The sequence below is a fragment of the Clinocottus analis genome, unplaced genomic scaffold (assembly GCF_023055335.1).
Source record: "Clinocottus analis isolate CAN_PGR_092001 unplaced genomic scaffold, fCliAna1.0.p SCAF_21, whole genome shotgun sequence".
Classification (NCBI taxonomy): domain Eukaryota; kingdom Metazoa; phylum Chordata; class Actinopteri; order Perciformes; family Cottidae; genus Clinocottus; species Clinocottus analis.
The window spans coordinates 3909532-3927192 of NW_027175943.1; the positions used below are offsets into that span (position 1 = coordinate 3909532).

Here is a 17661-nt window from a genome sequence, read left to right on the forward strand (position 1 = left end):
CTTTGTTTGTTTGGTTGCACATTTCTTTAATTCTATGGGAAGAGGCCAAACATCACAACACGGCTCAACATTAAAGACGTCTGGGAGCAGAGATCTGAAACACAGACACTAAACATCGGGTGTCGGTGTCGGCTCCTCGTGACGAAAACAAAACAAAAGTGCATCTTTCATAATCATGCATCCATCACAGAAACAACACAAAATGCCATTTAGCTAGCGCACACATTATGAAGTCTCACTTTCCAATTAGTGCTGCTGCGAAATCTTTCCTCACACACACACACACACACACACACACCTGTTGAAATACCTTAACACACACGTTCGTTGGGATTTCCTTGAAAATGCAGAGAATGAAAACGCAGAAGATGGATGGCAGTGGACGTTTGGCCCCTTGTTGGATTTCCCCCCTTAAATGTGACCTCGCTGCAGCGGCCTTCAGATTGGAGGAGTCGCTGCAGCGCCCCCCTGTGGCAGAACACAGACATTACAGGCGCAGCATCGCGAACCATCAGTTGAACTCTCCTCCCTTGACATGTACAGAGATATGTCTATATCTATATCTATATCTATGTTCCTTTCCGATCGATCACTCTCAGCTAGTCAACGGATGAAAGAGCCCTTGTTTACTTCCTCACCGATAAATTCAGTTTGCACTTCAGGAAGAGAGCGAACACAAGAGGGGACGCGAGGCCGCGCTGATTCACAGCGCGCCGCTGCCCTCTAGGGGTTCAGAAAGGGAAACGCACCGAGAGGAAGTGGACAAACTGCACAAACTGTTCACATGCTGTCGATGAAATGTTGTTTTTTTTGCGTGTAAAAGTCCTCAAGGACACAAACATCCGTCTCCTGTGAGGCCCAACACTGAACACTTTAACTGCTGCATGAACGTTACGCCGCACTAAACTTCTACGATGGCAAATGTGTGTCCGTGTGTGTGTGTCCGTGTGTGTGTGTGTGTGTGTGTGTGTGTGTGTGTGTGTGTGTGTGTGTGTGTGTGTGTGAGCTCGAGCTCTAGTCGAATCCCTGCCAGTCGCTCTGTTCAGAGTCGTACTCCAACTCCACGCCGATGCAGCGCACGCCCTCCAGCAGCATGGGCGTGCCCTGGTGACGATCTGGAGACGAGACAGAGACACGTATTACTTTGCTTTTCTCAGGTTAAATAAATAAATAAATAATATACATATTCGCAATGTCTTGATTTCTTCACTGCTTCGTGGATACCGCAACAGTTAGCCCGATATCCAGGAAGTGATGTCATCACACCAGACGGGACGCCGGCGCGCCTGCAGCACCGACATGTTGACTATGTGCTATGAGTGACAGCGGAGGCGGGGCTTAATCCTTTGAGCTGGTCGCCATCCAGGACTCAATTACACACAGAACATCTGGACAGATGTTCAGGCCTCGCTTTGCGAGTAAAGAATAAACGCTCACCGGCAACACAGCCACCATTCACCCTTACGCACACACACGCACGCACACACACACACACACACACACACACACACACACACACACACACACACACACACACGCTCTACTATATTTACTCCGGCACTAATGGATCCAAACGTGTCCTCGTTCCCTAATTCTCTGTCTGCTGACGTCTAATTCAGTCTCACTGACACCGATTCAAGTAGAAAAAATGAACTTCCTCGCTGCCTCACAGCGCTGGACGCTGAGACCAGAACGAGGACGCTGCGGCGCAGGAGAGAAGATTATTAATGGAGGACAACACTCAGGACTTTAGATCCCCCGTGTTGTGTTGAAAAGATCATCTGCACAATTTTTGTTCTCCAGATTTCAAACCAAATCTCATGTTTTTTTTATTCTAAATAATGTGTTGAAACTAAATTGAACTATTTCTAGGAGCTGTTAGAGATGAAGTGACTCTGACCCAGAGCCACCAGCAGGAGGCAGCAGCACACAAGTAAACACAAGTACACACAAGTACACACAAGTACACACAAGTACACACAAGTAAACACAAGTTCAACTTTCATTTTCTTCATAAAGAGTTTACAATGCTCGTCTGTGGCTCTCAACATGTCAACAGTGACACTCACAGCTAACAGCGCTAACAGCGCTAACAGCGCCACCTCTAGAGCAGAGCGGCAGCCATGAGCTCTGCTCAGGTGCACGTAACACAACTAAATCTTTACAAAGACAATAGTTTTTTGCCGCTGCATTCATGTTCAGGATGTTTTGCAGCTGCTTCATGGTTTTTTTCCAGATGTTAGAAGTCTGCTGTCGTAAAAATATTGAGCTTCAAAATGCTGAATTAAACAAAAAAATAAGATACAATTTGTGTGAAATCAAAACGGATGAGCAGATAACTTTGACAGACGATTAATCGTGAGGACATTTTTCAAGACATAAATCAAATCCTCAGTTCCCTCATCTGTCGAAAAAGACATGAAGAGCTCATCAACAAGCTGCGATGCTCTTAGAGAGTTTCATCTTGTAAAGCTTGTGATAAAGTGAAGCTCACCCATCACTCTGGCCTGAACCTTGACTTTCACACAGACGTCCTCGTTGGTCTCGCTCAGCAGCAGCACCTCCTCACACAGGACGCCCTCCTGCTGGGCCAAGTACTCACACGTCACCTTCAGACCTCCTGCAGGAGGAGGAGGAGAAGGAGAAGGAGGAGGAGGAGGAGGAGGAGGAGATGGAGAAGAAGGAGAGGAAGAAGGTGAGAGGGAGAAAAAGGGGAGGGGAAGAAGAAGAAAGAGAGGAAGAAGAAAAAGAAGAAGAAAAAGAAGGAGAAGAAGGAGAGGAAGAAGAAGACGGAAAGGAAGAAGAGGCAGAAGAAGGAGACAGAGAAGAAGGAGACGAGGCATAGGAAGAAGGAGAAGAAAAAGAAGAAGGGGAAGAAGTAGAAGAAGTAGAAGAAGAGGGAGAAGGAGAAGAAGAAGAAGAGATGGATTTCATAACACACTCGTTGTTCATCGCTCTGCGTGAGGTGATGTTTTGAAGAATCAGACGATTAGACAAACAGTCAAGAGGAACACAACGATGGAAAAATGCATTAATACAGCCGACTGTTGACTAAACGGTCACAAATGTACCACACACACACACACACCCACACCCACACACACACACACACACCTGCAGGTGACGGTCAGTGACCTGCTTCAGTTCCAGCTTCCAGTGGGTTCGACTCCCAGAAACATTTTGTTTCAATGAGCAGGTTTGGTGGTGACTCACACACACAAACACACAGTACACACTTCCGAACAAATGCAAGTGTTTGAAAGTGAGTTTTGCGCTCATGCGACGCAGCGCTGAGCTAACCGTCTCCACTGTTCCTGTAATCCTCGGCCATCTGGCCTCCACCCGGCGTCGCTGACAATGACTTGCAAAGTATTTCCATCAGTGCTGCCGGCGACAGAGACAGACACACTAACGCTCGCCCTCTCGCCGCTGAATGGATGTTGCATACAGGAGGGATTATCCTGACACGAGAGCCTAAGACTAGGAAAGTGTGTCTAAAGGGGAGGTTTTTGAGCAGGAGTGGAGGGTTTCAAGGCCAGAAGTCAATCAGATGAGTTAGTTTATTGCAGATACGCTGACGTCAACGTGGACGTCAAGCAGGGGTCAAAAGGTCGCGGTCCAGAAGTACCAAACTCGGTTGGAGGTCCTTTAGAAACAGTGTCAGCGTTACACAGTCTGAACACCAGAGAGCGCTGTTTTCTTCTTATTTCCTTCTGTAAAATGTCTGATTTAGTTCATATTTTAGGCACAATTTAAATAAATAAATAGAAAACCTCACCGGTGCCGATTGCGCAACACCAGAGAGAAGTTTGAGAGGCTCACCCTCGGGTGCCGGTGTGATGTCGGTGATCCGGAGGTGCGGATTGGGAAGCGGCGCCGGACACACGTCCTTCCCCAGAGCCGGGACCTCGGGCAAGGTGAAGACGATCTCGTACCGATGCTGCGTCTTCAGGAAGCCGACCTGCGGCGAGCGGGGGAGGGACAGAGACGTGGAAAAGATTTAGGTTTCCTTTGACTGACCCGGAGAAGCGCTCCATGGAGAGGGAAACCTAGTGGAAGTCTATTACAGCTCAATACAAGCTGGATTAGTGTCAGAGAGGAACATGGAGGAGTCGTTATGATAAGCAACACACTCGAGGGAGTCGCTCAATCATTAGCTGTCGCTTTGCTGCTTCAGAGATCTTAATCCCCCGTCACCTCGGCCAAAGTGTGCAGGTACAGCCGGACCACCTGGAGTTCAATAAACGCCAAATACTTCCACTAACACCACTGATTCATGATCTATATCCTATTCACGGTTACACCTCCTGCGACCAGGAGAATCTTCTGCTTTTTCTTCCTTTTTATGGCTCACGAAGACGTCGTCTCGGCCTCTGGAGACCCGATGACGAACGTTGAAGTGATTCATTGATTCACTGAAAGATAATAATCGTTAGGTAAAGGTTCCTTTCCAAAGTAGAGAAACTACCCTGAATGGTTCAATTTGGAGGGATTTGTAGCCACAACATGGTTTGTTCTTCAGCTGATGGGTTCAGCATCAGACTACTGAACAATTGATTCAATGTTTCAGTCATTTATTAAGCAAAAAAAACACCAAAACATCGTGTTTCAGCTTCTCAAATGCTGTTTTTTTCTGATTTATATCAATGAACTTTGAATATCCTTGGGTATTTTTAGACAAAACAAGCAATTTCCTTTGGATCTGAGACCTGGTGACGGCCATCTTCCTGACATTTTACATTTGGAAAAATTGAGAAAATGAGAACAATCACTCCCATCGCCTTTGGAAAGATCAATCAAATCTCGTGTGTGAATTTTCAGAGTGAAAATAAAATGAAACAAGACACTGGTCTCCTGCTGCACCGTTCACACCTTTTCATTTCACACTAACCCGATTCAAAACGTAAAAAAAAAAAGGAGGCTGGAAGGAAGTGAGAGCAACAGACAGGTAGAGAGAGAGAGAGAGAGAGAGAGACAGAGAGAGAGACAGAGAGAGAGAGAGAGATGTCGAGGTGGCTGCCGAACATTTAGCAAAGAGAAAAATTCATGAGGGGATCTTCAGAGGGGAGTCAGGATTTGAAAAAAAAAAAGAAAGAAGCGAGAGGCAGCGAGCGAGAGGAGGCGACCGCGGGGAAGAGCATGTGAGGACAGAGAAGCCTCGAGTCTTCCAGCCGGAGCGGCTTCGGCCGCACACGACCTCCCAGGCTGCACGCGGCATGCCGGGAAGAAGGAAAACACAATCATCATTCTGCGAGCGTCGGCCCACGCGCGTCCAGACGCTGCATTATTCACTCCATGCGAAATTCACGCTGAGACTTTGGGCCGGGAAAAAAAAAGAAAGAGCAACTTGAAGTCCAGTCTACGAGGGCACGAGTGAGCGATGACAGCGACGTGTCGTCCCCTAAGACACACACACAGAGACTCACACAGACACACAGGCTCGGGTTTGTCAACTCCAGTTCCATCTATGTCAGCGTTGTTCCAGAATTTAACTCCTACAATAGAAATATATCTTTTAATCATTTTTTTAAAAGCTTTTTCGAACAGTAAACTTACAAAACACCTCTCAAATCATATTTACACACGCATTGAGAGCAACCTTTGCACTCGAAACCCTCCTGGAGGTGTGCTCGTCTGCACGGACATGCTGTTCATACGTTACACAACAAGAAAAACATCAATCTGCACGTTCGCGGCGTGCCAGGGGAACAGCAACAAGGACGCCGTTGTTCCATCCAGGGCCGGCCCGCAGACGTTATGAAATGCAAATCCCCGAAATCAAAAACGTGGATTCATACGACCGTCGTGCGCCGAAACCCACACACTCCACCTCTCTGTCTGTGCAACTCCCGCGGCTATTTCCATAGAAACGGAGGCGCTCTGCCCACTCGCCAGCGCCCGGAGAGCGTTGGAGGAAACGCAGTCGGCGCCCGCGGCCGCGTGCCGACGCGGCGAAGGTCGCAGCCAAGTGTGTCGTCCGTCTCCACGCGGACACGCTGCTTCCGAACAGAGTGGTTTGGCTGTGAAGTAGTTTCGGAGCGAGGGATGAGCGACGGCACAGAACTTTCCTTTGGGATTCAACTGAGAAACAGCCGGAGAAAGAGAGAGCGAGTACGAACGCTTCAGGGCCGGTGGGCTCCACGATGCTTAACAAATGCAATATATGCTTCAAAAATAATGGTTACGCTCTATAATAACACACGATTTAGCGTGAGTGAAGCATGAGGAAACACTTAAATCATTTATAAAGCATTGTTCCAACATGAACACTCATATATGCACTTCATAATCGCATGTATAAATGTCTAGATTAATAAGCTGGGCTATTATTTCAAGATTGAGTTTTCAAACTTTATGGTAAGAGTAGAGATGTAGCGCGTGAATTGGCTAAAGTTATAACAAATCAGAGTCCGTTTTCATACTTTATAAATGATGGATTAAGTAATATATATTGCAAACCAAGTATTCAGGACTCATAGATGCTGCACTAATGATAACGTGCTTTATAAACGTGTTTTAATACCGCTTGTCGTGATTCATTCAGGCAGTTTTAACTACTTTGAAAGAGCAGTAAGACATCCGTCTGCATCTTTCGTACCGGAGCTTACGGGCTGTTTCTCCTGCTTGCTGCCGTGTTGCGACAGCGTCAGGCGGTTTGACGGCATCTTATTAACGCGACTCGGGTCCACAGAGAATACGCAACCCTGGCAGAGACATCCAGCGGGGCTTGGACGGAGCGACGTGTCGTACGCGGTGTCCATGAAGCAGATGGGCTCTGCATAACGTCTGGAGGCTGTGGACGAGACGAGGGAGCTCGTGATGATGCCAGCTGACAACCGAGCTCGGTGCAAAGGAGGATAATTATCTAATAACGATGATGGTGGAGAGATTACAGGTAGAGCACTGCTGGGAGGAATAATGATTTCAACTGGACTGCGACCCGACACGTCACAGGAAGTTTGACTCTCATGGCCTGAAGGTCTTTTAGAGAGAGGACGGCAGCAGGAAGTCCGAACGCTGACGAGCGCTCTCCTCCAATCAGAGATAAGAGGTGGACCTCAGGTCCGTCTGCGTGTCTGGAGTCACCGCTCAAAGACAAAGATGCCCGTTTCTGGGGAAGATCATAAACTGGTTTGGGCCGGTTCTTTTCATTTTAATAGTTTTTTTTTTTTTTCGAGAGTTCAGTTTTTTTGAGAGCGCTGGTTTTTTTTTCCAGTGTATTTTTTTTGAGTATTTTTTTTATAGTGTATTTTCTTTTTTAGAGCGTTTGTTTTTTTTAGTGTATTTTTTTTTTTTTTTTAGTGTTTTTTTTTTTTAAATTTCAGAGCAAAGATTTTTGATATAATTTACTTACAAACAAGAAATTTGCTCAGGTAAAAAATACACAAATCTACCTCCATGAAGGACAGAGATGATCTTTGACTTGTGTGTGATTTCAACTCTGCTCCTTCTTTGCAAGAATAAATCACCCGATTGATGATTTTACACCAACAAGCACACACACGCACGCGCACACACACACACACACACACACACACACACACACACACACACACGTCCGGCTCCACTTTTAAATGTTCACAAACATGAAAACCTGGAATCTGAGGAAAAGTCAAACAGAGAAACTCAATAAAAGAAAGTAAATCAAATCCACTTGAAGAGGCCGCCCTCGTCACTGCAGCCGTCGGCCGGGTCAGAAACGCACCTTCACCATGAAGTTGCCGTCGTCCTCGGGAGTCACCATGACGACGGAGTCGTGCAGCTTCTCGTCGAAGTGGACATGCGACGGGTGACCGGCGGCGGCGGCGGCGGCGGGTTCCTCTGAGAAGCGCACGCCTCCTCCCGCCTTGGCACAACCTGAGGGAGTAAGAGGAGGTGAACAAATGCACTCACGCAGGAGCCTTTGAAAAGGAGGAGAGAAAAGGGAGAACCGTCGTAATTGAGGGAACCGAACAACAGAAACAATCACTCACACCTGCCTGCTCAGGTAGCTGCACATTACACACACACACACACACACACACACACACAGTCTGTCCAAACAAAACGTGGACTTTCATGTCAAAACTTTTCGATGGTGGATTTAAACTGCTGGCAAAATACAACGCGCCATCAAACCTCCCTCTCCAATGAAATGACATTACTTCCTCCTCCTCTTCCTCCTCCTCCACCTCCTCCTCCTCACGGGGCTTAAATAAAGGAGCTAAGGAAGTTTAGGCTTACAAGCTGAACACGTTATTTCCCTTTAGGTTCGCGTGTTCTCCGGTGACGCCGAGACACGCTGACATTTATTGTTCTCCTGCCCAGGAATTCAGTCCCCAGCGTGAGAGATATAAACCTCCTCCTCCCAGAAACAATAAGTCTCTTTGACAACAAACAATTCGTCTGAGTTTCTGCACCGAGGCCTCCGGGGTCCGATTATAAAGCTTCACTTTCTCAGACCTGTGCATAGCTGTTGGCCTTCTTTTTTTTTTTTTGTGGAGTCATCGATCGCTTAAACTTGAATATAAAATAAACTCTTCACAAATGTCTGTTGCAGTGTGTGTGCTTCAAACAGCATATGGCTAACAACACAGTGCAGTGAAAACAACATATGTATAATATTGCACATGCTCTGAGAGGAAAATGTATATAAATACAAAGGCGTTAAAAAGATAAAAGTCACAAAAAAACTCGCTGGGCAGAGCTACGAGTGTGAGAAGCACGTTGACCTAATTTCTTGAACCTATAATCTCGTAAACCTTTAATTTGTAATTGTTCATTTTAAAGTAAAGACTTGTACGTTTGACTATGTAGAAGATTATGGAGGAAGATATTAAGCGTGTGTGTTTTCTGTCTGCGATACTCGTCAGTGTGGATTGTTTTTGTTAGAAAACTCCGGTTTCAAACAAAAAACACGCCAGCGTTGATGAAGCCGCAATCACAAACGCACGCTCGCTCTCGGCACCGTGTTTCTTTTCGCCAGCTTTCCAATTATTCTCAATTTATTACAAAAAAAAACCCAACAATACTTGCATTAGACACATGTTATTTAGCAATATTGGCTGTTTTACATGAGGCTTTCGTCAGGAGGGACCAGAGGGAGTTAACGAGACACAGCTGGAAGCAATTAAGGGCAGCACAGGTGAAGGTCATCCACAATCAAGCAGCAGAAGGACAGCCAATCACAGAGACAAGACAACTATGAAGGGATTCGAACCTGCTCATGTTCTTTCAGAGTTGATCCCTCTGGAAAGTTTTAATACTGAAGAGCCACTTGAGTAGTCCACAGTGCGTAACTGCAACAATGATTTTAAATTAAACTCATATGCTGAACGACGTCTTTGCATTACATGAAGCACATTACTGCCCCACTGACATTAAACTTTCATAAAGATTCATATGGGAGAAACTAAATCTACGCCATCAGCAAACTGGGTCACAATAATGAGTTCAGGCGTTACATAATGTTCCATATGTGCAGAATGGTGTGTGTGTGTGTGTGTGGTGTGTGTGTATAAAAATGTTGTTTAGGTAAAGCTGTACCTGCAAAAGAGAGTGCAGTCTGCACAACACCTTGCAATATTAACAATATCCTGTGGTGGAAGTTGTGATTAAAGATAAACGAGAGCAAGGGAGGAGTCTCTCCTGGATCCAGATACAAGATTGTAAATTAATATCGGAAAATGTGTTTTCTTTATGACAATATGGCTTCTATTCATATGTTGTAAGTCATCTATAATTAATGGATCTTTTAGAGAGTAAATACAACTCAAGCGTTTCAGCACAACATGTAGTATTATGGGTTTGTGGTTGTTTTTACTATTTAATAATTAAGAACATTGCAACATTTTATCCTTTGGGGACTGTTTAAAGGCAGACGTTTTCCCCAAATTCGTCATGATAAAACTGAATTCGAACAGTTTAAGGATTTCAACTGTTGGCGTTCACATTTTCTCAGCTTAAGTTACATAATAACGACCATTTTTTTAAATATACAACGGCTCAAAGTTCACTTCTTACACTTCAGAAACGTCAGATCTCATGCAGACCGTATGCATATATGCAAGTACACATGTTCCTCCTAAAGAACTAAGACTCTTCTGACGACTGAACGACTGAATCAACAGACCAAGACTTAAGCTGCGAGTTCATCGTCACACCATGGAGGTCACCGCTGCAGCAATAAGAAGCTTTTTTTTGTTTAAATGAACCCTAGAAGTGCACACAAAGGGGCTCCGTGACTGTAATTACTTTCACACGCTCGGCTTAATGACGGCAGCTTTCATACCGTACGCCAGCAGTGAGGCTGGAGAGAGGACTTTCATTTACAAAGAGTCAAACCGAACTTCCTCTCTAAACTAGAGCGAAGAGACTCACAAGTCAGCTCTGCCAACGTGTGAAGTTACATTTACATCTAAACATACATTCAACCTCCTTACAGTCAGCTGTTTGTACTAACTCATGATAATTCTTTGAATCTAAAACCATAACACACAATAAAGCTTGTGTATCTGTTCTGAACTGTGATGTTGTTTTGTTGCCCATGCATCACTGACATTTGATCTGAATGCAATGTTGTATGTTATGAGGAAAATTCCTCAAAGATTTCTGAACCCCTCTTTGTTTTGTATGCAAATGTTACCGCAGCATCAGGACATAATGACCCTGCGTATGGATATTCACTTCATAATGGCTTATTGTGTCCATTGGGACCGTTGTGGATGACGCAACAACGGCACTTTCGTTTTTTACGCACACAAAAATAAAAAACAAACAGATATTTCTAAACACTCGACCGCACAGAGTTCGAGACCAAAGGTTGAGGGTCGCAGCGTGTTGTTTGCTTTTACATCAGACTTCATAGTCAAGTATTGCATTGTCCTAATCTGATTACTCAGATTACATATCGCTCAATATTTGCGCATGCACGGAAACAGTCAGCGTGTCTGGACATGTTTATTTCTTTCTCTTTAGTTGCTCTAAAGTTCTTAATTAAATGAACCCCGGCAGGTCTCTTCTCTATTATTATTATTATTATTATTATTAACTGGCTGCAGAATTGTTTACACTGGAAAAACATCTGTCACGGTCCACTTTCACTGCATCCCTTAATGTTTACTCGTTCAGCTCTTTTCACCCTGTATTTTTACCCTAACAAATATTTGCATGTTCTGTATTTGCAGCTTTACAAACAGCCTGAAAGCAGAAGTAGAGCTTCGAGCCGAGCCCCTTGTGTCAGGCTCATTATCACAATACTGAGATCTGTTGCCTGATGGGTCGGATAATCTCAGACAGAGCCAGAGCAGACACACACACACACACACACGGATTTATGTGCACAGACAAATAAACATGCAAAACGAGTACGTGCATGCAAACCCCCCTGAACTGGCTTATTTCTGATTAATCTCCATCTACTTCTGTCCTCCCACTAATCTGACCGTCGGTATATCTGCCTCTGCTCTGCTGGATATTACAGGAGTCTGCGATCCCATCAGCCCTTTCCATGAACTCGCTCTTTTACCAAGATGTCGGTGTACGCCCCCAAATAAAAGCGGCAGGTTTGTAGGACGACATGGACCACGTTTAGTTTCAATCAACGCATTGTTCGCGAGCTAAAACAACACCGCCGTTAAGTGATGCGCTGTCGGGTTAGAACTTTGACTCATCTTTCCTCCCATCTCCAAGCGCCTCCATCTGATGAAAACATGAATAAATGAAGACACCTGGGACTCGAGCGTTCGCAAAAGACAAATTGAATTAGGTTTGCCGGCTTCACGGTTAGATTGAACAAATCCATCTTTATCTACATTTCTCCTTTTGCAGCGATTCTCCGTGCAGCTGCTCCCACAGAGCCTGAGACTTCTGTCAGGATTAGTTAGTTGACGGCATCCGTACTGTACTGTAACATACAAAACACATGATTACAAAGTGAGTTTTTAAGGAGACAGTGTTAAAGTCATGAAGCTCTGTGTCCACAGCACTAGTCTAGTGATGAGTGATCATTGTGAAGGTCTTCTGTGATCCAACAGCGTGCAAATCTGTCTATCCTTTAGCTTCCTCTGCAAACCGCCATATGTTGCAACACACACGGGTCTTGTGATGATACTCGTCCAGCGGGAATCGGCATCTCTGAGATTTTTTCTTTGCAAGATGTCTTTGCAAAGAAAAAGTTGTATTATTGGCATATTGTCTGTTTGAGTTATAATACATACAAATCAATGACATCATTTCATAATATTAAGTATGAATATTACATACTCGGATGTTACGCAGAGCCGCGGCATCATATTTTGGGGGTAACATGCCAGTGAATTCAAGGAAAATGCAGACTTTGAGTCACATGAGGTCTCCTGGTAATGTCAGTGTGCAGATTGAGCTGAAGACGAGGGAATCACAACTTTGGTTTCCAAACTGGGTCAGATTTAATAAAGTGGACACACAACCAACCCGACATCACCTCCGTCAGACAAAGTCAAGCAGAAGCAATGCTTCAAAAAGCTCAGTTTTTCCTGCAGTAATGACTTTTAACTAACCCACTAAAATGGATTTTAAGAAGCTACGAACGTTAGCGTCACTAAATAACTACATTAGTGTCCATAAAGTCAGAGAAATGGTACTTTAGAGTTTCTCTGCTGTTGTTAAAGTGTTCGAAGGAAAAAAGCCCGAGACTAAACCATAAAAGCGGCAGAGTTCTTATTTATAAAAACACATTTATGTCCCCAAAGAGGGACCACACTTCTCCACCGCTCCCCGTAAACAACAAACACTCTTCCTGTGACATTTCAGTCCGCCTCAGACACGAGAAAAAAACACACACAGGAAGTGAACAGACGGGCTCCCTTTGCGTCGCCGTTCATTCAGTGACCTTCTCAAAGAGAACAAAGGGTCTGCCGAGTGGCGCTTAAAGACCCCAAATACCCCAAATACCCATACTCCTCTGGGGCAGGAGATGAAGCGTATTGGTGGTGGCAATGAAAACTGCCTGCGTCATTCACAGCTCGTCACCAGGTCTTGTTATTGAACCCTCGTCCTGCTTTTGAGGGAAATGACTTTTGCTCGCCTTCGCAAAAAAAAAAAAAATCTGTCGCAAAGCTGCTGACACACACTTGCCGGTATCGACACACACACACACACACACACACGCTTTTCCCAAGAAACCCAGCCGCCAGAAACAAATTGATTGTGATTTTAAATCCGATTGATTTTCCTTCACAATGGCCCCCAGGAGGTCTTTAAGGTGAAAAGGGTATCTCAATCACGGTATATTAAATCTGTCGTCCTGTTTGTTTGTTTGTTTGTTTGTTTGTTTCCAGCCCGACTAAGAAATGTTCAATCCAGGGGAAAGATGAGCTAAAGCAGATTATAGGATACAGCTACAAGCATCATGATAGTAAAAGAGTTCATTTGGACAGGAAGTTGCACTTCAATGTTGCGTTAAACTATCTGCACCTACATTTTATATCCACTTTCAAATAAATAAATCAGAGATGGAATAATAAAATGGAGACGAGAGATGCCGAGTTATCCCTCTAGGAAACCTGCATTTAGTAACAGTAGACTGGGTTTCTTTCTGGTAATAAACTGGGCCTCCTTCACTTCCCCAAAGATCAATTCATGCAATCCATTTTGCCGCTACATGAGCAACATGAGACTTGATCCTTCATTTTACATATCGACTCATGCGTGTCCCTTTTACCTTAAAAGCTGTATCTTTAAAATGGTTCACACAGCTTCCCAAAAGTTGTAAAAAAAAAAAAACACGTTGTGCTCCTGAAAGCCTCGGGAGAAGACAGTTATTACACCGGGCAATGAAAGCAATAATAAAAACTCACTCTTCTTTGCAGCAGCCATGTCACAGGGATTGGTCCAGCACCGATACACACTCGGACACGCACTGTCACAGCGTTGTCATCTCAGCAGCCTGACCTCGGAACGACCCTGCAGAACCAGTTAGGATGGAGGACACGGCGAGGGAGAAGCATTTAGCGATTTCGAGCGGGACAGAGAAGGAGACAGAACAAATAGCAATGATTCAATCAACAGAAAGAGCACTGGAAGATAAGGAGGAACTTAAAAGGTTAAAACGGGGAACCAACAACTCGCCACATTAACCTTCCCCGCGGGGTGTTTTTCTGTCTAAACGCGCGACCGCGGGTTCGCCCGTGCTTCCGCCGAGAGCGCAGCTGTGCCGCGCCGGTCAATCCAGGAGCACCGGAGACTCCCAGCAGAGACTTCAATTAAAGGAAAACAACAAAACAGTTTAAGAGGATTATCGAGGGGGCTGAAGCCGCCGCAGGCTTCGCACAGATGGAAAATCACATCTCAGTGAGGTGCTTTATATGAAACTCTAAATAAAAAAAAAAAGGCAGGAAATAAACGGCAGCACATACGGAAAAGAGATAGTCGCCAGGTCTGTGTAATATACAGCCGTAATGATGTCAGCCTTCGCTTTACAGATGTCATACAACAATATGACGATATTCTCCAGCGCCGTAGCTTGACAGATGAGGCCCATGTGTGCAGTTGCGTTACATAACGTACACTTATTTTCTTTTCTACGCAGTCCTGATGAAGTACTTTAATCTCTGACTGGTATCTAGTAGCAGCCTTCAGAATGATCTTGTTCAGAAACTGTGGGAAGCCTGAGCTTGTTCTTAGAAAATATGCAATTGTTTTTTATATAACAAACTAATTGTCCCTTTTACACCTTTTCTAGCAGGAACCACTCACATCTGCGAGTGTGTGTGTGTTGTGTGTTTTGCACTTCAATTGCAGCGAGGGCTGGGAATAGAGATGCAGCCGGCCGGGATCCAGAGTTTCGGGCTTTTCATGAAAACCGAAAAATGTCACATCCACTCAGAATAGGTTGGAATTAGCGAATGATCCACTTAGCATTAGGAAATATCAGGTCTGTTTCGGGCGCCTAAATGGGTCGCTATGATTAGAAAACCACTGGTGAGATTTAAATGGACGCGTCTCCACCTTCTGAGAGCAGCAGGGTGGCACCAGCAGCATGTCTGAGTGGATGGAAACAGCTCTTCTGACATTGCTGTTACAATGTCAAGGTGTTCCCATGGCCGCGTCATACTTTGGCGAGTACAAAGGGATTATAATCCACAGAAATGATGGCCACACTTCCAAAGATATAACATGTGTTGTTATAAAGCAGGTTTGTTATTTTAAATGGATCATTTTCTCTGAGTTCCCCCTGCAGTGGTGACGGTTGTTCATTTGCATCACAGACTTGTTTCCTCCTACAGTAATCTTCAAAGGGTGCGAGCACTGAACTTAATTTACATGCACGACCACCGCATTGAAATCCTGAAGCAGACAAATGAAAATGGCAGCAACAGGTACCAAATATCCTGCGTTGAATTTATGCTCGTTGTTGGAGAAAGTGATTGGATCCTCCCCGTGTGAAACAGGCTCATCCTGGACTGACAGCACACACACACTCCCCATCGAGTAAACATTATCCCGCTGCATGTTCACCCTGTGGCTCTTTGCATCTGCTTGTTGTTGCATTAATCATTTAGCTGTGTGACTACAGCTTAAACAATTATGTGAGTCATTTATTAAAGGATCAACAGAAGTCATTTTTTTCCTCCATATGTCTAAATAAGTTCAATAGCATCTCAAATGTGAATCTTTGCTCATTATCTTTCATGACAGGACATTAAACATCTGAGTTTGGGCTGTTTGGATAGTTTAACTTAGTGTCTGTTTTCTGCTATTGCAGAAACTTCAAATTAATATGAACTCACAACACTGTTCACCCTGCAGTATCGTAGCTCTCCTGCTTTACCTTCACACTCAATAAGCTGTGGACACTGACTCACTGGACCCTCAGCAGATGTATTTATTCCTGCACTATATTGAGTGTGCCACAAATAGTAACTTCAGTAGCAATGATTCCTCCTTGGAAACCGTTTTCTTTTTTTCATTCGCATAAAAAAAATCTACAACATATTCTACTTTTTTTTCTCTTTTAATTGTGCATGTACTAAACATATATTTATATATTTTTACCATAAGTAACTTTAGTAAAATCCGCAGTAATAGTCCACACAATATAGCGGGAACACAGTTTGACACACACACACACACACACACACACGCACGCACACGCACACACGCACGCACATAGACGCACTGTGTAGCTAGTAGGCTACAACACTCACAATTGCATATTTAATTAACTGGTGCAACAGGAACATAAACATATGCGCGTTAGAAAAGGTGCTGTGCCAACAGGTGAGTCTCTGCCTGCTCGGTGATGGTGATTTCCCTGAAAAGTTGTCGCGTCAAACACAAACTGTCTGATTTCTTTTGGTTTGTTTCCAGTCAAAGCTTACCTTACTTTTTAATTCACTTGGAGGTGACCCTCTGTGCAGGAAGCCGAGATCTGCGTCAGTCTGTCCGGGGACGAGTTGTCGGGTCCGGGGGAGTCCCGCTCGATCCAGCAGCTCAGGACACACACGGGCAACAAAACCACCACTCCCCTCGTCTCTCGTGCGTCTCTCGTGCGTCTCTCCTCCGCTGCACTTTCTCGATCGTCAATTTCCGCATTTGATCACGTGGGTTTGGTCGCGGCTCCTCGTGTGCTGCAGATTTACGTTTCACAACCCGGGTTTGCACAGATTTAAAGATACACATGTATGTATTTAACAGACAGCCGAGACACCAGTGCCGATCCTCTCTACTGTGTTTACTCTGTTTTGCTGAGAAGCGAAGATAAACACTGTTTAATGCAGCGGTTGGTTTATCTCTCCACCGCCAACCAGCAGGGATTTATTGTAGTTGAAGGGCGCCATCTCCTGGTGCCATGTTGCATGACACCGTGTGTACGTATAAATGAAATTAAACGTGTGCTCTTTCTAAGGTTGGGAATCAATATGTTGATGTAAACCCTGAACACCTGAGTCAAAGCTACACTTTATTTAAACCGAGTTGAATATTTCCATCAGATTTTTTTTTTTGACCAACATTAGCTATTATATTGTTACGCCGTTTTTAATATGCATCAATTGTCATGTACTGGCAATATAAAGACTACATACTGTATACACAGTATACTGTATCTAACACACGCTCCCTGTTTATCCATTCAATATTTTATTACTTTGCAGTATTTATATTCTTTATAATACATTTGAATTTGAGGACTTTTACTTTAAATTGATTATTTTTAGATTGATGTGCGAGTTGTGTGTAAACGTGTGTGTTCATTAAGTGTTGTACTCCTAATGGGATGTGGATTTGACAACAATATGGTTTATGGAATTGATACTACGGATATTATTCAGTCGTTACATGTAAGGCGACATTATACATGACTAATAATTCCCAAATGATGCTTAACGAGGTCGTCACAAATCACCTGTCATACAGGTGTGCTTAAACCTTTATTACGATTCTTTTAAATCTATATTGCAAAAACAGGACACGAAGTAGACTTTTTAAGTATGAATAAAGAACATATTAGTATAAACAAAAGTAGTTTTAATTTATGTTTACGACATTTGCAGCAGGCCCCCAACCCCCGGCCCCACCCTCGCTCTAAAGATCCCGGATGATGGTAAAAGACAAGAAGAAGAAAAATACGTCACCGGCATCACGGCAGCTAAAGATCGCTAGAGCATCAATAAGGTGTGCTGCAGGTTAATTAAACTCTTT

General features: G+C 44.3%; 1 protein-coding gene across 2 annotated transcripts; it reads right to left on the reverse strand.

Annotated features, from left to right (window-relative positions):
* Nucleotides 1-695: 695 nt before the first annotated feature.
* Nucleotides 696-16612, reverse strand: LOC137792635 (adipose secreted signaling protein). Of its 2 annotated transcripts, none has more exons than XM_068588378.1 (6): nt 16346-16612; nt 13818-13923; nt 7706-7857; nt 3823-3961; nt 2495-2620; nt 696-1115 (listed from the first exon to the last, which is right to left on the reverse strand). In XM_068588378.1, exons 2-6 carry the CDS (start codon nt 13834-13836, stop codon nt 1015-1017), a joined length of 537 nt encoding a protein of 178 aa, XP_068444479.1. In that variant the 5' UTR covers nt 13837-13923; nt 16346-16612; the 3' UTR covers nt 696-1014. The 2 variants fall into 2 exon arrangements, with proteins under 2 accessions (XP_068444479.1, XP_068444478.1); XM_068588377.1 differs by having other exon boundaries at nt 16341-16612.
* Nucleotides 16613-17661: the final 1049 nt, after the last annotated feature.